This window comes from Girardinichthys multiradiatus, chromosome 12 (assembly GCF_021462225.1).
Source record: "Girardinichthys multiradiatus isolate DD_20200921_A chromosome 12, DD_fGirMul_XY1, whole genome shotgun sequence".
NCBI classification, from domain to species: Eukaryota; Metazoa; Chordata; class Actinopteri; order Cyprinodontiformes; family Goodeidae; genus Girardinichthys; species Girardinichthys multiradiatus.
Genome location: NC_061805.1, coordinates 25,489,293 through 25,513,225, shown reverse-complemented (window position 1 = coordinate 25,513,225; position 23,933 = coordinate 25,489,293). Strand labels below are relative to the sequence as shown.

Below are 23,933 nucleotides of genomic sequence, written 5' to 3'. Positions count from 1 at the left end.
TAAAAACAATTTTTTTAATGTCATTTGATTCAATGCCTTGGTTGTCTCTGTGGTTTTAGTCTTGCTTTGATAGGTTAGTTTTTTGGGGGTTTTTTTGCTCAAAAACCAATGTCCCTTACGCAGGGATGGCCTTTGTCACCGGTCCTGTTCATAACTTTTATAGACAGGATTTCTAGGCATGGCCAAGGGTCTGGTTTGGGGACCAGTGGTCTTTTCTTTTTGCAAATGACAAGGTCCTGCTGGCTCCCTCTAGTCAAGACCTACAGCATGCACTGGGGCGGCTCGCAGCCGAGTGTGGCTGGGATGAGGATCAGTTTCCTCCAAGGCCATGGTTCTCGACTGGAAAAGGGTGGCTTGCCCTCTTCAGGTTGGAGGGTAGCTCCTGCCTCAAGTGGAGGAGTTCTCGGGGTCTTGTTCACTAGTGAGGGGAGAATGGAGCAAACAGATGGATTGATTTGGCCCCCGCAGTACCGGTACGTTGGGGTGAAGAGAGAGCTGAGCCGAAAAGCGAAGCTCTCGATTTACCGGTCGGTCTGCGTTACTACCCTCACATAAACTTTGGGTCATGACCGAAAGAACGAGATCCCATATACAAGTTGCTGAAATGAGCTTCCTTTGAAAGTGGCTGGGCACTTCCTTAGAGATGGGATGAGGAGCTCGGCCATCCGGGAGGAGCTTGGAGTAGAGCCGCTGGTCCTCCACATCGAGAAAAGTCAGCTGAGGCGTGCTTGGGCATCTGTATCAGGTGTTTCCTGGACGCCTTTCCCAGGAGGTGATTCAGGCACGTCCCACCAGGAGGAGGCCCAGGGGACAGCCCAGCACACCTTGGAGGGACTGTGTCTCTAGCCAGCCTCGGGAACCCCTTGGGCTCCTCCTGGAGGAGTTGGAGGACATTTCTGGGGAGAGGAAAGTCTGGGCGTCTCTACTAAGTCTGCTCCCCCCGTGACCCGGTCCCGGATAAGCGGAAGACAAGTACGGGAATAGGTTTTCTCAACTGCTTTTAAGTAAAATCTTTAAAGGTTTGCAGTCCTGTTTTATATGAAAATAAAGGGAAAGCAACAAACTTGGCGAATGAAAAAGAAATACTCGTATCTAGCGTTTTATCTAATGTTTTTAATTTTATGAAGAGTTAAACATTCTTAGTAAAAATCTTGGCCAAAAGAATTCAGCCTGTTACCAGGCCAAGTTTGTACCATTCCTGAATTGCAGTCATGTGGCCCACTGTCATTATTAGGGTTAACGGGCAAGTCATCCCATATGCCCCTATTCCACGTGCTCTGTTTACCCAGGCTCCACTCCATTCGGTCCTCTTTGCGAGTGTTTCCATTCTCTTTTTTCCATATCAGTACATACTTTTGTCATACCTGCACAGGATAAGGTATAAAATCCTATATATCATCCAACCTACAACTAATTTCACTGCAGTCAAAAGTCAGAGGCTTTGCACTTTAAATACAAAAATTGTAAGTTCTTCAGGCAAGCTTTGAGGCATTACCGGACAGCAGTGTCTACTCCACACCTCCCACACATTAAAACCCTTGTCTTTTTGTATAAGTTCTGGCTGGTCTGTGTTCCAGATAAGTATCCCAGTGGATTATTTTGTACATGAAAAAACATATACAAGACATTCTTGCATATACAGTGATACAAACATTATTTGTATTTTGTTTATTTATGCTTTTATTTTCTATTTATTTATTTTTTAGTTTCACACAGATTATTTTAATGTGTCAATGTTACACAGTAACATTAATAGTGACGTAGCACATTACACTGACAACTGGCTTCAAGCCATAGCTCCAGCCGTCAGTGAGTCGATGGAAGCATAACAGATTCCATGCCGAGTTGAGTGAGTCCGAGTGGAGTTGAGCCGCGCCGCCTAAAAAGAGCCCGTGGAAAAGGGGCCTTATTTCTCTAAAGCTCCTGGATGTTTGCTAGTTTTTTTCTCGGATTTTAGATATTTCATGTTGAGTCATTATCCGTCTGGTACTTTACTGTTATCAGAGGAAGGTTTTTTTATTTTTTGTTTTGGCGTTTTCCTTCAATGAAAGCCAAAATTTTGATTGTTCGTTATCAGTTACTGTTTTTAAGCTTAATGAATGGGTGTTGGATATTTCTCTGAGAGCTTTCAAAAAAGGCTCTAAAGTGCTCCAGAAAGATGTCACTATAGTCTTGTTTCCCATGTGGGCGTTGAAGTCAAAAGTGTTTTACTTCTCAAAGCTCATCGATGTCAGTCAGTCAGTCATTTTCTACCGCTTATTCCATAGTGGGTCGCGGGGGAGCTGGTGCCTATCTCCAGCAGTCTATGGGCGAGAGGCAGGGTACACCCTGGACAGGTCGCCAGTCCATCACAGGGCAACACACAAACAACCATGCACACACTCATTCATACACCTAAGGGAAATTTAGAGTTACCAATTAACCTAACAGGCATGTCTTTGGACTGTGGGAGGAAGCCGGAGTACCCGGTGAGAACCCACGCATGCACGGGGAGAACATGCAAACTCCATGCAGAAAGACCCCAGGCCAGGAATCGAACCTAGGACCTTCTTGCTGCAAGGCAACAGTGCTACCAACTGCGCCACCGTGTTTTGGCGTTTTCCTTCAATGAAAGCCAAAATTTTGATTGTTCGTTATCAGTTACTGTTTTTAAGCTTAATGAATGGGTGTTGGATATTTCTCTGAGAGCTTTCAAAAAAGGCTCTAAAGTGCTCCAGAAAGATGTCACTATAGTCTTGTTTCCCATGTGGGCGTTGAAGTCAAAAGTGTTTTCAACATCACATCTGTTCTTGCTTGATGAGAAGTAATCCATCCTCTTCATCTGTTTACTTCTCAAAGCTCATCGATGTTTCTTGCATAATTGATATTTGTAGCAAAGTGCCCCCAATAATCTTTTTCTGTGTTACTAATAAGCAGCCACCCTTCTGTTCCACATAGTTCCATCAGAAAAGGTGTATCCAGATGACACGTTATCACCAAATCTCCAATTGACTTCTTGGCTGAGTCATGGCTACAAAGTCTTTCTCGCTGTCACAAAAGCAATGTTAAATTACTTACTGCACCATCTCATAGCCATATATATCAGTGTTTTATTACATCTATCAAATTGGCATGAAATGTATTGCAATTAATACATATATAATTTTTGCCACACTTAAAAACAGTCAAATTTGTTTTGTTCCATTTTTCCAAGTCTGTTATAGAATAGAATAGAAACATTCTTTATTGTCCCACAGTGGGGACATTCAGGTGTACTAGCAGCAAAGTGAAAGGCAAATGGAAGCATGCAGATACAGACAAAAAAAAATACTATACAGTTAATAAAATAACACACTCAGATTAAAAGAAACATGCAACTAAATAGGATGATTTTGAAAATAGATAAGATATAAAACAACAGTCTATTTACAAGAAATGGAAAATCTGTGCAAATTACAGAAGGGATGTTATGACTTGTGAATCAACACTATTTGCAGAGGTTTCGAAGACAGGCTCTCATGCTTCACCAGACATGTTATTGTGTTCACCTGCACTGGGGGATCATTAGAGCAAACAGGTCACTAACATTGAGTAAAGTTTAACTAGGTTAAATATGACTCCCAAATTCAATAAAATTCTATGAAAAATGAACTGGGAGGACAAGATCCCCACGGTATTGCCTAAGAAAGGAAAAATGGTGCAATAGCACTACTTGAAAAACATAAATTATTTGGGAACTGTAGAGACTGCATCCGTTTAAACAACACCTAAATCAGTGGGAGATCATGCTTATTTTTCCTGACAAAGCACAACTTGGAAAATACAGTTCATACAAAAATACAAAATTTACAGTTATTTTCACTCTGGCAATCCACAGATACGGGCATGCTTCATTTAATTTAATTTCTGATTTATTTTGGTCACTTATAATAATTATTTAAAAGATCAAGAAATCGATAAAAGACAGTTTAATTGATGCTATGTGCAAGCCTAAATTTTGTGGTTTAAACATAGTTTTGAATATTTTTAGACTTAGCAGAAGCTTTTTAATTTAGCGGTTATGTAAACTCCTAATAGTTGTTTTTTCATCACTACATGTAATTCCATAAAATGTTTAATAAATCGCTCAAAAATGTCCTAAAGCAATTTTAACAGTCTCTGCTTTCTGATGTATTCATTGTGGCACCATGTGCTACAATGTAGTCATTTTACGTTAGCTGGACTGACTGACTGCTAGCACTTGGATAACTTCTTTAACACTACAAAGCAAAACATCATGAAATAAACCGTATTTAGATTATTTCATCCTAATCTAATTTCTCTGCCCAAACACCAATTCTTACGTGAACCTTTCTGAAGAAAGGATGTCCTAGGGTCACGAGTTGAGAAGCAAAATTGTCCGGTCCGGTCCAACCAAGTGGTGGACATTAATAAAGAAACATCGCAGCTACTCTCAGTAGTTGTGGGTGGGGGGGTCGGGCTGCATCAGCCGGTAGAACTGCGGTTCCAATACCTTTTCCGGGTCGTTGGGAAGACTGCTTTACTCAACGTTGTTAGAGACAGGCTTTCTGCTGAGAACTCTGGTTGCACACAGGTTGCTTTTCCGCAGTGCCCTCAGACAGAAAAGTTCAAGCCATGCTTGTTTTATTACCCTTTTTATATGAACGCTAGGGCGTTTTAAGCAGTAGTCACTGTGGATCAGAGTTTGAAGACATTTGCTTTCTGGCTCCCAAGGAGACATTCACACGTGGTGCCTCATCTGTCCAGCTCTCTGTTTAGAGTCGAGTGAAGAGGTGGTCATGTTGGAACAAGGTGTTTTTGTTTCTGAGACTGAATGACGTCACGGGGGAATCCAGCATAGACTCCCCTTCCTGGGCTGAGCTAGAAGTAGGTTAGTGTGATTTTCAGATGCAGAGAGGTTCACACCAGCCTTTGATTGTGTATAGTTCAGTCCAAGTTTCATTCATGTTTTTATCCATGGCTGGGGGCCTAACAGATATTTAAAACATGTTGAAATTATTTCTGGCAACCACAAGAATGTGTGGAATTTCTTTGGTGTCATTTATTATTTGTCCAGTGTTTTTTGCCATTTCGGAAATAAACCGTCATGTGCAATTGCATACTGCTGAGTGAAATCTCTGGCCGTCAGCCCCTAAGCAGGTTTTCTCGATTAAAACAGTGGTGTACCAAGCTTTTCAAAAGTGTGGGGGTGCTTGGCTATGAATTTTGATTCTTAATGGCTGTGTTTTATTTTTTTATTTTAACATGATCTCAACATCTTCAAGAGATTTGTTAGTTTTATAAAAATGCTTACGAACATTACATCTGGGATGAAAATGAGCACCACACACACAGTTTGCTTCAATTGACTGCTTTCACAAACTGTAACTAAAACATAGTATTGTTTAAACCTGCATTTATTTAATTGCTGACCTCTGAACCCTAACGTGCTCTCTCTAAAACTGATGCCCCCTGCAACTGCCTACATCTGGGTGCTAAAACACCCATATCCCCCACGATTGTGATGCACATGCATTAAAATGTAACAAAATGGCATGCAACACAACTATTTACTCTGCCATTGATTTTATTTGGGACATTTTGCAATGAGCGGAAAGAGATTAAACGTAGTGGTAAGCATTATAAAGGCTGGCCGCGGATGACTCTCTGGGGCTCCAAAACACAGCACAGGCAGTTAAACAATTCGGAATGAGTAAAAAAAAAAAAAAAAAGGGCAATTTATAAACAGATTAAGTTCTTATCACAACCAGAGACAGAGAACCCAAATTCAACCAAACACAAAGTGATAAGTTAAAGGTTTATTCAGAAACTCAGGATCAGAGAGCAGGAGAACAGCAGTCAGCTTCCAGGAACCACTGAGAACAGAGAGACTAGTTAGTGGCTGAATACAACTCAGGATTTGCAAGGAGTTAGATAAAGCCACTAACCTTCTCAGTCTGGGAATGAGGCACAGAATCCAGAGGAGGAAGTGATCCAGACAGTTAATGAGGAAGCGTCCAACAGACTGAAGTCGGATTGCCGACTGATCCAAATCCTCCGGGGAATCAGCTGAAACTGTGACAGGAACACAGAGAGCTGTGATTGTCCTCTTGACAGTAATTCTAGGCGGACTTGAGAGCCAGACGGGCTCAGGCTGAATAAACCAGTGGCTAGGTTGAGGCGTAAATCCAGGGACAGAAACAGGGTCGAATTCCAGGGCTAGAGGCGTCAGACAAGGGGCAGGCAGAGGCATAAAACCAGAGTCCAGAAATCCAATCCGTCAGACAAGGGGCAGGCAAGAAGGCAAAATCTGTGAGGCAAGGCAAGGTCAGAGAACAAGATCAGTCAGGAAGGAACGCCGGATAACTACTCACAAATGTTTTCAAAAATCTGGCACCGTCTGCCTGTCAGATGGCTGCATATAACTACAGTTCCACAGGTGTGTGGCAGGACGGGGATTGCGCAGCAGCAGACAGGTGAAGCAGATGAGTTGAAGCAGATGAGTTGATTGCATGAATGAGGGCAGAGCAGGCAGATGGGCCAGAATCATAACAGTTCTAGACTGCATATTGCTAACCCAAAGTGCTGCTGTAACTAGTTCTGAATGAAAGCTTTATTGAAGGCAGCCGCTCTGCCCTCTTCCTGGTACTGCACACCACTGCTGAATTTTTTAGTGGTACACTGTACACTGTTCTAGGCCTTCTGGCCTAGAACGCTAAATAATTAATTGTCGATCGCTGGTGTGAGTCCAGTAGGAAATTGAAATCTATTCTGGTAATAAATATGTATAGATAGTATCTCGCATTTTGAAGATTCAAGCCATATTCTCACTGGGGGTCTGGTCAAGGAATTAGTAAAAGTGAGAAACTTCACACCTTCAGTTGGCCCAGTTTGCTTTCACACTGAGATTTTTTTAGACTGGACCAAACAAAGTCATGCAGTTGCAACTGATTGTTTTGAAGGTAGTATTGTGCTGATTGAGAAGAAAAAAAGCACCAAGAAGAAATTCTGTTTCATCGGGGTTTTTGTTGCTATTTGGTTTTCAAATGCAGTTGTGCACCTGCACTTCTTTTCTACTTCAAGTAGCCCCAAGAGACATTTTTAAACTCTTTTATTTTTGAGTTCTCGCTCTTACTTTGTTTTTCCTCTATTTCTTCTTCTTTTCCGTTACATCCTCTCTTCCTGCTTTTGGTATGTTGGCCTGGCATGCAGACAAACTTTCATTCTTTGGAAGATAGAAAAAACCTGTTTTAAAGAGGAACATACAAAAATCATTTAGCTTGCACTATTATTATTAACCATATATTTCACTCCAACTTTAAAGCTAGTTTAAAAGGGACATATCATGCTTTTAAATTCTTTCTTTGCACATTTAAATCATTCAATTGTGGTCAATATAAGGGTAAGCTGCAATGCTTTGGTCTGAATTCCTTGTTATTGTTGCTCCACAGTGCCCTCTTTTACCCCTGTTCTGAGGCAGACGCACCTCAGTAACTCGTTTTGGTGCTGCCTCTTTAAATGCTGTTGAGGCACTTAACACCCCGCCCCCCTACAAGCCAAGGAGCGCTCCACTTTAACTTGTTTGGCCATTTTTGTAGTTTGTTAACAATTATCTTGCACCCCAGAAACAAGACAAAAACAGAAAAAACAATGTATTTAAAGGCTAAAAAAGTGGATTTTGCATGATATGTTCCCTTTAAAGCAAATGTTTTGAAATTCTGCAGTGTATTGTTGCCAGGTCAGCTAATACACTACAAATGGTCACAAATCAAAAGCTTGTTGGAAGGGAGAAAAAGACCATACGAGAAAGAAAAATTGAGAAGTTATCAAAAGTCTTCACTGGCATCTTTTGTGTCAACTTTGTAGAAATACTAGCAAATGATGGAGGAGGAGTTTTATTGCACAAGTAATGCAGATTGGATGGGGACTGGTTTTATATGTCCCTTCATTTCTATTTCAGCTGACTTCTTTCTGTTATTTTGCAACTACTTGTGTCCCTTGGTGGTGATTAGATTGGATGGAGACCTAATTTATATTTTTCTGCATATCCATTCAGCCATCTCTTTTTCTTTTTTACAGAAGTTTAGAATTGCAAAGCTTTGCCTGCCACCTTTGCACAACTAAATGCCACCTTACATATGAATAGAAACTTTTAGTGCCTGCCTGGTCACACACCAGATTTAAGGTGCTGAGTATCATTGTTTGACCTGGCCTGTCATTCAAAGTCACATTAATCTTTGAATTCGCAACTTTATTTATACCGTGAGCCGCTGGAGCTCTGTGAGAGTTTACATTGACAAGAGACAGAAGCTGCTTTTTGAATTCCCTGAATGATTTAATTTGTTTATAAAACAAAATTAAGACTCTGCCATTTATTTTCCCGGTGTATTAAAATTAAAGAAGGGAAAATCTTAATAAAAATGGTTAAGCTATACAAATTAGCTATTTGTATATCTTAACCCTCTTTAACCCTCTTTGCCTATTTGTTTGTTGTTCAAGTGCTTTATTTTAGATGTTGGTTGTTTTCACTGCATGTTGTACCGTGGGTATGTAACAATCGACTTTTCAATTTGGCTGTATGTATGGCCTATATAGCAAGTTAAGACTAAAGTTGATTTTGACTTTTAATATGCATCCGCAGACTAAAACACCTCTTCTGATAGTTAAAGGATAATTAGCATGGTGAAAAAATTAGAATGAAATATGTTAGCTAAAAAAACAAACTACAAAAACATAACTTTTAACAACATAACAAAACCTTTCTACAAAAGGACCATTGGGATAATTATTGTCTGAGATGTCATCCCACTAAAGTCTAAAGAGCTCTTTTAGTTCTTTGGAAACCAGACTGTTGGTGTAATATGAGAGGCTGGGGGATTTAAAGTGTTATTGTGACCTGTAAAATCATGTTTAAATATTATAATTTAAAATGTAATTTTCAAGAACCCTGAGCTTTTATCAGGTAACTCATGTAAAATCTTTACTTTTCAACGTTTATGTTTCCCCTATTTGGAATGGACTAGATATTAAAGTAACCTGAAAAAGATGCCTGAGATTTAGCCAAAAGGAGGGTTTGTGTGAATAAATGAACTGCACAGAATTCATAACATTGGGTCTGTATTCATAGTTCTGAAGGAGATGTTAAGACAAAAAATAACCTGAGCTTTTAATCTTTGAAGTATAGTTAAAGGTTGAATAACTCTAGACTATGACATGTAACTGTGAGCATATACTCAACTATGCAAGGGTAATACAGGGATCACTTTGCAAGAAATGATTTAAAATGTAATAGTTGCTATTTGCTTCAATGAAGATATCCTGCTTAAATCACAATGTAACAAGCTGCAGCTTCAAAAAGATGCACCTTGAATTTAAGGTATTGCTCACAAATTTCATCAACCTTTACTGCCAAACCTATTTCTATTTGGTAAATGCCAGAATAAAGGAATGAATAATTTAGCAAACTGTTTATTCCTGTCTTCAAAATCAGTAATTTACATACAATAACACCAATATGCCTTTAAACACAAAGCTCAGATGATAATGTCAAGGATTTGAAAGCTTCTGATTAATTGGATAATTCTGCCTATTTCACAACATTTATAGAGACACATCTGTGGATACTTAGCACACATCTCAAACACACTGCTTCCTTGAAAACATGGGAAAATCAAAAGTATAATTCAAACAATTATACACAAGTATACACCATGGGATATCCAGCCATCATACCTTTTCATCCACAATGAAACCAATGCTGTCCCAATATGGGCTGAAAGGCCATTCAGACAGGAAAAAGCCATCAAACCAAAAGCAACATGAAAATCCAGATTAGATGCATCCAGGGAAAAAGACCTTTATTTTTGGAGATGATTCCTGTGGTGTGTTGAAGATCAGGTGGAAGGGTTTGGCCATGGAAGTGGGAGTGTTTTGTGTGATAGGAACTGGTTTTTTTTCACAAAATAGATGCATCATAAGAAAAAAACATGTGGACATTTTGAAGAAAAGTTTCAAAACATAAGGGTAAAGCTTGAGCACAAATATATTTTCTAAATGGACATTTCCCTAGGTATAAAACCGAAATAATTACAAAGTGGTTTATAGACAACACAGTTATTGTTTTGGAGTGGCTCTCAAACTACTCATCTCAGTCCCATGCAGAATTTGCTAGTAGACAAGAAAGGGGTGTATTTTAGCAAGAGAGCCTACAGACCTGACTCAGGCAAAATAGTTCCATCAAGAAGACAAAACCAAAATTCAAGTAAAAAATAAATGCGGTAAGAACATTTATGTTTTGACTGTAGAACGTTTTATAAATTTCCTAATCAAATATTTCGCTCATTACTCTGGTATTTAGCAAGAAAAAAATTAGACGCTCTTAGACATTTTAACTCCTATCAAATGTTAAAAAAAAAAAGCATAAATTGTGAAACATCATCAATATTATTGATTATTATTAACTTGTTTAAAGTTTTTTTTTAATGTAGTCACCTTGAGCTGAAGTTTCATTCTCTGTACATAGACTGAGTGGCCATAAGTGGTTATATATTTAAAAGGTGAATTTATTAGAAGACTGCCATGTAGGCCACTTCAAGCATTTGGCATGTTGAAGTGAGTGAATCTTCATCAGTGCAGGCAGACCATCTGCATAGCACCACACAAGGTGGACGCAGGGTTTGTACGGGTGCTTGAAATCCTTAAAAATGTTTGAATTTTAACGAGTTGTTTTCAAGGTTGGGTAAAAGCTTGATTTTTGTATGAAGTCCTTGAAAGTGCTTGATATTCTAACTGCAGAGTTTTATAATAAAGTGCACTCTTAACAGTTTAATTAAAAACCTCAATTTTATATTTTTGAGTTAAAGTCACAAAATGGAAAGCGATCATTTTGCCTTTAATGAAGTCTTAGAAAGCCTCGCTACTGCTCAGAGTGGGTTCGCTCCTTTTCGTAATACCGGTGTGTGAGCGGTAGACATCACCGGATGAAAAGACCAGCTACTGGACCGGCACCATCCTCTGACATAGCTATGTTGCAGACCAACTTTTAGTAATTAACCGTGTCTTTCTAGTCATGCATGTCTGAAGTGAGCGGGGAAAAACGGCATGCAAGGTGGTTGCCGTTTTAATGACAGCTGGCTTGAGAACGCTATAAACAAAACATGGTTGAAACGAGGACCAAATCCTCAAGTAGATTGTTGCAACATATGCAAGAAGAACCTTCAGGTTTGCGCTATGGGAAAGTGAGCGCTCTCGAGCCATGCAAAAGTTAAGCCATAGCAGTGGGAGGGGATCTTAAATTTAAGCTACCTTGCAACTTTGCAGGTAAATTGCAAATGTATTGTTTGAAGAATGGACCAAGCTAGGGTTTTATGTCATCTAATGTATTTCAAAACATGCAACAACAAAACATTTTTTGTGAAAATGCTAGTAAAAGTGGTTAGCTAGGTTTAAGTACACAAAAAGTAGCTGTGGCTTGAAATTGTTCTGTCATGGGCTCTTTTTTCTGCAACTAGCAGAAAATTGTTCGGTATATTTTACTCATGGTTTAACTGGGTAAAATGTTTGCAGATATGTAGTTTTTTTTTTTTTTTTTCTTAGGCCATGGAAGCTATCTGCTGATGCACATATTATAGAAAAAAAACAACAAATAAGGCATTTAATTATAGATGAGACCCCTAAACCACATTTTTAATTCCTGTCTTTATAATTCATTGAATCCCATTTCTGAAGCGATATTAAGCCATACTATTTTATAACACACATGTGGTAGTTTGCAACAGAAGTACAGCGGTGTTTTGAAAATTATGCTGATTAAAAATTGAGAACCATCAACTCCGTAACATATCTGTTTAGAGATAGTATGGACATAATTTTTTCAGCCAGATGATCATGTTCCAGAGAAAGAGATTGTCTTAATTTACAATCAAATGCTCACATCAAGAGTAAATTGTACATCATTGGTACAGAGATGTGAAACTGTGCCTCTTCTGCAACTGTTAGCAGAACACTTTGGGTCTCAGTGCAAGCACAACAAATGTTTGAAACTCCTTTACGTAAAAACAAATGGAGCAAGCCCACTAGATATATTTTATTGTATATTGCACAAGCTAAAGGCAACTAGATTTTTACAGGTATAGGAGCAAAACATCACTTCCATGATGATATTTAACTTTCTTATTCGCAGTTTATTCTTCTCTTCTCTGTTCTGTTCTGTTTTTTTTTTTTTTGCTATTCTGTATCTTCTCACTAAGCCTCTTTCAAACTTTCCCACTTTCTTCATATCTCATTTGTCTCTCTTCTTTTCGTCCTGTCTCATTTATCTTCTACTCTCTCTGAGGCATAAAGAACCATATCCTCTTTATCAGTGAGCCGCAGCAGGAGCATGTCGCTCTCACTCCACCCTTTACTCTCATCAGCACTCCTTTCCTTTCATTGTCACTCAATTCATTATCTTCCTCACAACTCCACAGGTTTCATCTTTTCTTCTATGCATCCTTGCTATGATCGGAATATTTAGTTTGGCACGATCATGTTTTCTTATACTTTTGCAGATGTCTTATATCCTTTTTTTTCTTTCAGATAATCCCTAGGTACATTTTTTTTCTCAGTTTTTTTTTCTACATCACCATTTATTATTGTACCTTTACTAAGTGAAGTAAAGCAGTAATCCTTATTTATTTCCGGTCCCTTTGTTCCTCCTCGTGTTATTAATATGCTGCCTTTAGGTTTTATGTTAATTGTGCACATCTTTTTATCTGTGATGGCACAAATTCTGAAGAGAACTAGCCTGAAATAATCAAAGCAAACTATGTTGATAGTTGTTAAATCCCCTGGCAAATAGCAATAATGCAGTAAGTTTTTAGTTATAAATTCCCCCTTGTTTATGTTGCATTTGCATCCTGATTGCATTTAGGTATTGCCCACTATGAGATTATCATTGTACAATCTCATTTAGTGACTATGCACTCTTGAAAAGAGATATTTAATCTCAACTATCTTACTCCTGGTTAAACAAAGAATAAAATAATAAACATAACATGGTTTCGCAATATTAACAAAGAAATGTTAAGTCAGAAATTAACATAATGCTTTAATAATATCATAAAACATGATGTAATTGCTTTTATGTAAACAGAAAAGCAACAATTACTCTGACAGCTTCTGTGAAAATATTTATCAAAGCATTATGCAAAATTGTAAGCTGAATTTAACAAAAAACGACAGAGACGAGAATAAGCAAAGGGAAGACCATTTTATATAGATCTAGATTGCTTTCATTAAAGTTGTATAATAGATAATTGACCCCAAATTTAAGGGGGTTAGGGAGGTCCTGAGAGACTGCTCTAATAATGCAGCGAGCTCAGGCTCATAAAAACTAGACGGATAAATTAAGAAAATGTTCAGGGACCCAATGAAGCTGTAGATTTCTGCTGAGTCACACAGACGGTAGAAGAAGAATATAGCCTAAGCATCTTGAAAGTGTGGACCCAGCCTTCCCTGTCCAAAAGAGTCCGAGCTGGTGATGGCAGTGTAATGGTGTGGAAAATGGTCTCTCGGCATAGCTTGCTGAGAGAAAATGGTCTCTCGGCATAGCCTGGGACCAAGGTGACTGATTACCTTGGTCCCAGGTAATCAGTCACTATTTAAATTACACAGCACCTGTGCTGCTGTTGACCTTGTCCATACTGTAATGGCCACAAATTACTGTCTTTTGGTAAATGGACACTTCTAGCCGTTATGATATACAGTGGCATAAAGCAGCATAAATCCTCGCTCTGCAGGAAACAATGCACAGCCTAATTATTTCTTGTTTTCTGTCTGCCTATACAGACACATATATACAGTGGGGAGAACAAGTATTTGATAAACTGCAGGTTTTCCTACTTGCAAGGCATGCAGAAGTCTTTAATTTTTATCATAGGTACTCTTCAACTGTGAGTGACAGAATCTAAAAGACAAATCCAGAAAATTACATGATTTTTAAGTAATTACTTTGCATTTTATTGCATGACATCAGTATTTGATCACCCAACAACCAGTAAGAATCCAAGCTCTTACAGGCCTGTTGGTTCTTCTTTAGGAAGCCCCCCTGTTCTCCACTCATTACCTGTATTACTGCACCTTTTTGAACTTATCTGTCCACACACTCAAACAAACTCCAACCTCTCCACAATGGTCAAGACCAGAGAGCTGTGTGAGGACATCGGGGATAAAATAGACCTGCACAAGACTGGGATGGTCTACAGGAAAATAGCCAAGCAGCTTGATGAGAAGGCAACAACTGTTGGTGCAATTATAAGTAAATGGAAGAAGTTCAGGATGATAGTCTCCCTTGGTCTGGGGCCCCATGCAAGATCTCACGTCGTGGGGCATCAATGATCATGAGGAAGATGAGGGATCAGCCCAGAACTACACGTCAGGACCTAGTCAATGACCTGAAGAGAGCTGAGACCACAGTTTCAAGGAAGACCATTAGTAACACACTACGCTGCCATGGATTAAAATCCTGCAGCACACGCAGGGTCCCCCTGCTCAAGCCAGTGCATGCCCAGGCCCGTCTGAAGTTTGCCAATGACCATCTGGATGATCCAGAGGAGGAATGGGAGAAGGTCATGTGGTCTGATAAGACTAAAATAGAGCTTTTTGGTCTAAACTCAGTGTTTGGAGGAAGAAGAAAGATAAGTGCAACTCCAAGAGCTCTATCGTGGAGCATGGAAGTGGAAACATCATTCTTTGGGGATGCTTTTCTGCAAAGAGGACAGGACGACTGTATAGTATTGAGGGGAGGATGGATAGGGCCTTGCATCGGGAGATCTTAGCCAACAACCTCCTTCCCTCAGTGAGGGCATTGAAGATGGGTCGTGGCTGGGGCTTCCAGCATGACAACGACCCGAAGCACACAACACCAGAGCAACTAAGGAGTGGCTCTGTAAGAAGAATCTCAAGGACCTGGAATGTCCTAGCCAGCTTGTGAGAGCCAGAATTTTTACTAGTTGTTAGGTGATCAAATACTTATGTCATGCAATAAAATGCAAATTAATTAAAAATCACACAGTGATTTTCTGGATTTTTGTCTTTCCGTCTCTCACCGTTAAATACCTGCATCGGCAGAGTATCAAATGCTTGCTCTCCCCCACTTTGTGTGTGTGTGTGTGTGTGTAATATACATACACACGTTTGATTGATAACAGTCGTTTAATTTAAGCTGTCCAATCTATTATGACTTATCTGATTTTCTCTTTTGTCTTCTGTCTTATTTTGCAACAATCTTCTTTCATGTCATGTGTCTTCAATGTTTTTTAACCCACTTTCTCGCGTTTCTTTTCAATCTAGTACGTCATCTACCTCTCCTTTCCTAATACCTCATTTGAACTTCTCTTGTCTCCTCATCTCTGCCTCAGATTTTTTTTGTTTCCAGGGGAGACAGTGGGTCAAACCTATGGTTCTTAGCGATAGAAGCTACGTTACAGATTGTTTTGGATCAGTTCTGTTATAAGCACAGTCCCAGCACACCAGGTCTCAAGTGCATGCTCTTAATCTCAACACTCTTGCTGTTAGAGGAGAAGTATTGCACTTTAGAGCTCATGTATGCCCCTAAGGTCCTGCTAACATTCTGCTGATTCATCTGTATGACAGTCCTCTTTTCCCTTCCTCCATTTCCTGAAGTTTTCTTATCGATTTAAAATGCTTCGCTAAGTAGACGTACTTTTTCATGCAGACACCCTATTTTGGATTTACTTCTTTTTTTCCAAGCATTTATAAAAGGCCATTTATCATCCCATTTTATAAAACTTGGTTTTTTTTTTTGGTTTTTTTTCTTGGGATGCTTCCTAAGAAATTTGTGTAACACCTCTAGAAATATTTTTTCTTCATTCGTGTAGCAATGTTCCAAATTCAAAGTAAGAAAATAGGCTGGTATTTAAAGGTTCACTTCATAATTTTAGTTAGTAAAAAACTAGGAAACCATGCTGTGCTGCCCTTCACTTGTAAGTATTTTCTTTCATATTATTTGGAGTTGTTGGCACTGACGTGGCTCCATCTGAGGCTAGCAGCAGGTCCTAGTTTCCTTTACTCCAATAGTAGAAGTGAAGGTCAACATGACTCTTGCACAGTTATCAACATCCTAGTGACCATTGACTACATTGGGATTATTTTTGCAAAAGAAAAGTACACCCTCATCTCAGTCATGTTCAATAAAGAAGTCAAGTTACTTATGGAATAAAAGGTTTCAAATGAAAATACTTTTTTTTTTTTTCAAAATGACTATTGCAACAACACATTGTCACTTGGGTAAACGAACCTGTCTCACGGAACCTAAACTAGAGACCATAAAACAGCTATCTGCATCCGCTGCCTTCAAAGGCTGGACGATTGGTCCACAGTGGCAACAAGCCGAGATCAAGCAGGAGGGTTGTGGAATAATGTTAGTTAAGCAAAACAGATAAACAAAACTCAAAAAGTGAGAGGCAGCAAATACTCAGGAAGCAAACAATAATAGAAAATTATGCGATAAAATAATGCCTAGTGTTTTTGTCATTTTATTTCCAAGAAAGTAAAAATAAATTTTATCACTTCATGTTTGAAATGTTTTGTCAAAAGATGTTGACAGTAGTCACAATGTCCTCGAGTTTATGTGCAGAGCAGAGCCTTTCAACCTTTACTGTGCTATGGTTTGCCTCCTCCCTGGCTTCACTTCACATAAAATAAATAACTGTGTGCTTACCCACAGAAATGTATCAACTCTAGTCAGCCATCCAACTTCCCTGGCTTTTTTTCACTCTATTGTCAAGGATTGTTTTTCCGGTGCTTTCCTCTGCGTAAGATGAATGGCTGTGACTACATATACTGAATCATTTTCTTCCTAAGTTCTTTGTTTGATGTTTGTCGGACTTGGAAATGGCAACCTGTCTGAGTTGTTTTTTTTCTTCACAGTTTTTTTTTTTGTCAATATCGACTTGGAGTTGGAGTGTTATTGATTTAGGTGCTACATGGCAAATGTCCTAAAACTCGCTTATTGTTACTTATGTAAATAGCCTCTCCATTAAAACAGAAATCTATTTGTTAATGTCAAATGACTTGTCTGGGATTGTTCCAATCTGTTTGTATCATTTCCCACCAAGAGCTTGTATAACAATAAGTCGGTTTTTAGTTCTTGTAATTTAAGATTACTTTGTAGAAAACAACAAATTGAATCCCATATTGTTTATGTTTCAGATTCTTAGGTTATTAATGTCAAAATTAATTGCAGTGTTTGTGCAAATCTGCAAGGAAGACGGAATGGAATTTAAATTTCCACACATTCTACATTGCTTATATATATATATATATATATATATATATAAAGTTAAAATTATCTGTAAATGTAGTTTCTGCTATTAACGTTTTTAGCCACAGTGCAACAGAACTAAGAAGATGACTGGTTGAATTGGGGCTTTGACTGGTATATGTACAATTTAATAAATTAGAAATTCATCAAAGTTAATTTATTTTATTCAATTCAAAAACATTGAGCTCATCCATTTGTCATACACACAGAGGGATGTACTTCAAAAGTTTATTTCTGTTATTTTTGTTATTTTCCAAACAACAGCATACATATGTTGCAAATGCGCCTTTTTATTTATATATGTGTATATTTGTATATTGTATATACAGGGGTTGGACAATGAAACTGAAACACCTGTTATTTTAGTGTGGGAGGTTTCATGACTAATTTGGACCAGCGTGGTAGCCAGTCTTCATTGATTGCACATTGCACCAGTAAGAGCAGAGTGTGAAGGTTCAATTAGCAGGGTAAGAGCACAGTTTTGCTCAAAATATTGAAATGCACACAACATTATGGGTGACATACCAGAGTTCAAAAGAGGACAAATTGTTGGTGCACGTCTTGCTGGCGCATCTGTGACCAAGACAGCAAGTCTTTTTGATGTATCAAGAGCCACGGTATCCAGGGTAATGTCAGCATACCACCAAGAAGGACGAACCACATCCAACAGGATTAACTGTGGATGCAAGAGGAAGCTGTCTGAAAGGGATGTTCAGGTGCTAACCCAGATTGTATCCAAAAAACATAAAACCACGGCTGCCCAAATCACGACAGAATTAAATGTGCACCTCAACTCTCCTGTTTCCACCAGAACTGTCCGTCGGGAGCTCCACAGGGTCAATATACACGGCCGGGCTGCTATAGCCAAACCTTTGGTCACTCATGCCAATGCCAAACGTTGGTTTCAATGGTGCAAGGAGCGCAAATCTTGGGCTGTGGACAATGTGAAACATGTATTGTTGTTTGATGAGTCCACTTTTACTGTTTTCCCCACATCCGGGAGAGTTACGGTGTGAAGAAGCCCCAAAGAAGCGTACCACCCAGACTGTTGCATGCCCAGAGTGAAACATGGGGGTGGATCAGTGATGGTTTGGGCTGCCATATCATGGCATTCCCTTAGCCCAATACTTGTGCTAGATGGGCTGCCAAGGACTACCGAACCATTCTTGTGGACCATGTGCATCCAATGGTTCAAACATTGTATCCTGAAGGTGGTGCCGTGTATCAGGATGACAATGCATCAATACACACAGCAAGACTGGTGAAAGATTGGTTTGATGAACATGAAAGTGAAGTTGAACATCTCCCATGGCCTGCACAGTCACCAGATCTAAATATTATTGAGCCACTTTGGGGTGTTTTGGAGGAGCAAGTCAAGAAACGTTTTCCTCCAACAGTATCACGTAGTGACCTGGCCACTATCCTGCAAGAAGAATGGCTTATAATCCCTCTGACCACTGTGTAGGACTTGTATATGTCATTCCCAAGACGAATTGACGCTGTATTGGCCGCAAAAGGAGGCCCTACACCATACTAATAAATTATTGTGGTCTAAAACCAAGTGTTTCAGTTTCATTGTCCAACCCCTGTATGTATATTCTTTAATGCAAAAAAACAAAACCCAGAGAGCAAAGTGTACTGGAGTCAAATTCCTTGTTTGTATGTATGAAATTGGCAATAAATCTGATTCTGATAAAACCCTGAAATTAATTTCCTCTGAAAATTACAGCATTACGTAAGACCAATTTAAAACAATTTTCTGTATTTGTTGTTTTTTTCTCTGCTGCAGTTGGCCCTAGAGGACCCGGTCCACAGCGTGTCTCTCCAGCAGTTTGTCTATGAAAAACTGAAGGCACAGCAAGCCCTGATGGGGGACCAGAGCTTCGGGGTCCTGATGGAGACTGTGGATACGGAGCTCGTCAGGCAGCTCCAGGAATTTCTGCAAGCCCTCTGAATATAGCATATAGTCCTTCACTTCATTTCACCAGTGCTATGCTCCACCATTTAAAAAAAAAAAAAAAAAGAAAAAGCATACTAAAAAAAGGCTAAAGATCTACCTGACATGTGAACTCCCGATTCAGACCTTCCCAACTTCTACCCAGGCTTACCTTTATTCAGTCCTAGCCTTGTCAACCACTTTGTTTCTTTCGATGTTATTCGTGGGTGCCTACATATGCTTAAAGACGTTTAAAGCACCCACATGTAGACATCACTACACCAGAGCTTCCATTTAATTCTTCTAGTTTCTTAACTTTGGAACAGTTTGACTTGAGATTGGTTAAAAGTTATGATTGATGTTAATATTGGAGTTGTTGAGTAAAAATACAAAGCTCAGCTGCAGGAACCAGGGAAGAAGCCTCGGACTGTTTTTCATTGGGGGGAAAAACATAGAGATTGTAGCAGAAATGTGTGAAAAAAAACAAAAACCTGAAGGACGTAAAACAGTGTTTACAGAATATATTCTTAAAAGACAAAAAAGAAGTGTAATTTTGTATGTAAAGTATGAATGATAACTTGCATGATGTTTTTGTATTTTTTATTTTGACATAGGTCAGCTTGAAGTTACTACTGAGCGATTGTTTTACTTTTACTTTTTTGTTGATGCAAAAGTTTTGAAGTCATTCTGTTGATTCATAAATGAGCTGAACCACATTTATATGTACATACTTCCTGCTGCTAATAGATGGTGTGTCAGAGCACTTTAATAACCAAAAACTGTTTTACATTTCTTTTTTTTTCCATCTTCAACATAATCTTTGGGGGTCTCAGAGGAAAAACATAAATTAAAGAAATACATTTTGATTTTCTACATCTTAGTGCAACTTAGCACAAGATACATTCTTCATGGAAATCTCAGAAGCTCTTAAGTCATGTTTTCCATTTCATTTGATTTGTCCAATAAATTCGCTTTTTAATTGTTTGCTAATAACAGAAAAATGTCCTTCTGGTCCTGCTGCCATGATATTTTTTAGAGCTGTCTTAATTAGAAATGAAGCTTTGATAAATGTGATCTGAAAGGAGAACAGTTTGCTTTTGTTTGAGATTTTCTCAGTCTAATTACGTAAGAGGTTTACACAATAGGTGATAAACATTTATAAATTACTTGACAGATTTGAGTACCTTGTTCAGTTTAAATTGAGGCAGTTTCAATGTGAATTAAAGTTAAAGCTCAGACAAATAACTTTGTTGTAAATTAGAAGTCATAAAAGAGAAAAACTCCAGTGTGAAAAACATGTGAACTTTGGCTCTGATTTAGTATTGATTCTTTTGGGATGAATGGAGCAAAGAAGTACCCTGATTACATTCAATTAGTAAACCTCAAAGGGAAGATGATGATCCTGACTGTATCTTCTTTGACATTGTGTCCGAGTTACAGCCTTATGCATACAGCCTGATCTGTTCTTGGAACCTGAAAGCCCCCTTTTTTACTTGTCTGTTCAGTTCTTAACTAGTTTAGCAGTAGAGAATTTCTTCACCTTTTTTTTACCATTTTATTTTAGTACTAAATAGGTTTTGAACATTACATACACAGTTGAGGGTACATTTGGTTTTGTTTTGCCAGAAATAATCCATATTTTTCCTTTCTTAAGCCTTCAATAAAATGTAAGTAATCTGCCAAAGCAGCTATCAACTTCTTTCTCCATTCTCTGATTTGTTCTCTGATTTTCCCCATTTGTATAATCGAAAACAACCCTGCTGGAATTTACTAAAATACCTGCAATTTTCTTTTTATGTCGGGTTTTTGATTTGATAAGCAGATTAGGGCTTAGATTGTTGAACATTAAAGATCCACTGCCAGGGGGATGCAACGATTAGGCTGATCAGGTCTGATTTGCCGGTTCTGATTTGGTCCATTCTGATTGTTTTAAGGACCATAATACTTTGCCAAATAATAAATCAATAACCTTTTTTGCAATAGATTGTTAATAGTTATTAGCCCTCAGTGAAATATTTTAAATGGAGTTATGAACTCTTAAGATGGCAGCAAGAAACGTTTATGCCTTTACAAGATGGCGAATTAACGGAGACTCACAATTTGACTGCCTTAGCAGCAGGCGTGATGGCATCACATCCGGATTAGTATCTGAAGTGGTCCACGGCCGATACAGTGTTGTTGAGGATTGTGAGGGGGGTGTATGGGGGTGGTGTTCTCCGAAAGTCCACCACCATTTCCACAGTCTTGAGTGGGTTCAGTTCAAGGTAGTTCTGACAACACCAGTGTACCAGCCGATCCACCTGCTGTCTGTATGCAGACTCATCACCGTCTTGGATCAGTCCAATGACAGTGGTGTCGTCTGCAAACTTAAGGAGTTTCACGGACGAGTCCGATGAGGTGCAGTCATTTGTGTACAGAGAGAAGAGGAGTGGAGATAGAACACACCCCTGGGGGGGCACCAGTACTTATTGATCTGGATCGGGAGAAGATGCTCCCCAGTCTCACCTACTGCTGTTGGTCCGTCAGGAAGCTGTTGATCCACTGACAAGTGGAGGCTGGGACGTTGAGCTGGGTGAGCTTCTGGTGGAGGATGTCTGGTATGAAAGTGTTGAAGGCCGAGCTGAAGTCTACAAACAGGATCCTGGCGTACCTCCCTGGGTGGTTGAGGTATTGCAGGATGTAGTGTAGACCTAAGTTAACAGCATCATCTGCCGACCTGTTTGCTCGGTAAGCAAACTGCTGGGGGTCCAGCAGGGGGCCTGTGATGTCTTTCAAGTGCTTCAACACCAGCCGCTCAAAGGATTTCATGACCACAGACGTCAGGGCTACAGGCCTGTAGTCATTTAATCTTACGATGGTGGGTTTCTTGGGCACCGGGATGATGGTGGATTGTTTGAGGCAGGAGGGGACCTCACATTTCTCCAGTGACTTGTTGAAGATCCTTGTGAAGATCGGAGCGAGTTGATTGGCACAGGCTTTCAGGCATGATGGGGAGACGTTATCAGGTCCTCCAGCTTTCTTTGTTTTCATGCGCTGAAAGAGCCTGTTTACATCTTCCTTGGAGATCTTTAGTGCAGGCAGAGGATTTGATGGTGGGGGGTTGGTTGCTTTATGGGAGGAATTTGTTTCTGAATGGGATGTGGAGGAGATGGTTTGAGGTGTGAATGGCTTCTTGTCATGTCTGCAGTAGAAGCCATTCAGACGGTTGGCCAGGAGACGACTCTGTTCAGGATGGGTGGAGGGGCTCCCATAGGCAGTCAGGTTTCTCAGACCGGTCCATACAGCTGAAGTGTCACCAGTATAAAGGCAGTTCTTAAGCTTCTCACTGTAGCTTCTCTTGGCTGCTTTGATCTCTTTTGTTAGTCTGTTCCTGGCCTGCTTGTACCGCGCCCAATCTCCACTGCTGTGAGCTTCTTCCTTTTCCCTGCGCAGATTCCTGAGGTGTGGAGTAAACCATGGCTTGTTGTTCCCAAAGGTGCAGAAGGTCTTGGTCTGCACACACATGTCCTCACAAACTGATGTATGATGTCACCACATCAGTTAGTTAGTTTAAGTCGGTGGCTGAAGTTTCAAAAACAGTCCAGTCTGTGCATTCAAAGCAGGCCTGTAGCATCTGCTTTGATTCCTCAGTCCACTTCTTAACAGTGTGAACCTTGGGTTTGGAAGCTCTTAGTCTCTGTCTGTAGGTTGGGATGAGGTGGATTAGATAATGATCCAAAAAACCCAGAGCAGCCCTGGTAACAGCATAATGAGTCCTTTAAAGCTGTGTAACAATGGTCCAGTGTGTTTTTGTCTCTGGTGGGACACTTAATATGCTGTCTGAATTTGGGGAGTTCATTTGAGAGGTTTGCTCTGTTAAAATCTCCCAGTATTATGATGAAAGAGTCCGTGTATTTTTTCTCCATGTCTGTAATCAGCTCAACGAGATGTTTTTCAGCAGCAGAAGTGCAGCCATGCAGTGGAAAATATGAGCCGATTATTATAAACGAGGAAAACTCTCTCGGTGAATAAAACGGTTTACAGATTATGGAAAATGACTCCAGATCCGGGCTACATGTTTTTCCCAGCACTTTTACGTCTCTGCACCAACCTTCATTTATATAAAAGCAGATTCCGCCTCCTTGCCTCTTCCCCGATAGCTACGCGCTGCGATCCGCTCTGAACAGCTGGAAGTCCGGCAACAGCAGTGCGCGGTCCGGGATGTTTTCACTCAGCCATGTCTCGGTGAAGCAGAGAACCGCTGATCCGCGGAGGTCCGTGTTTTTACCGGTGAGGAGAAGCAGCTCGTCCATCTTGTTGTTTAGAGAGCGGACATTTGCCAGGTGGATTAAAGGCAGTGGTGTGCGAAGTCCTCTTTTGCGGAGCTTTACCAGCACGCTTTCCCCTTCGACTTTTTCGGCGCAGAATCCCGTATAGAGCCGCAGCCCCGGTCGCAAGGAGCTCAGTGAACCTCGGATCGATGAAAGATGGTGAAAAAATCCCAAGAGAGGACTCTCTGATGTTGAGAAGTTCCTCTCTACTGAATGACACCACAGAACTGTGGCTCGAAAAACATAAAAACACACAAAATACAAAAACAAAGAGAGAGCGAAGCTCCGAGGCTGCCATCTTTGGCGCCATCTTGGTGGCTTTAATGTCATAAATACATTCATATTTTACAGATTTTGGGACACCATCTACATCAAATAAGAAGTT

The 23,933-nt window shown here is 39.7% G+C and overlaps 1 protein-coding gene across 1 annotated transcript in view; it reads left to right on the top strand.

Annotated features, from left to right (window-relative positions):
- The window catches only part of ipo11 (importin 11), a 178,408-nt gene extending 157,475 nt beyond the window's left edge, over positions 1-20,933 (top strand). The window contains exon 30 of the mRNA XM_047381873.1: positions 19,092-20,933. Coding sequence (XP_047237829.1) covers positions 19,092-19,256 — 165 coding nt within the window. The 3' untranslated portion in view covers positions 19,257-20,933. The remainder of the gene's footprint in view (positions 1-19,091) is intronic.
- The last annotated feature ends 3,000 nt before the right edge of the window (positions 20,934-23,933 follow it).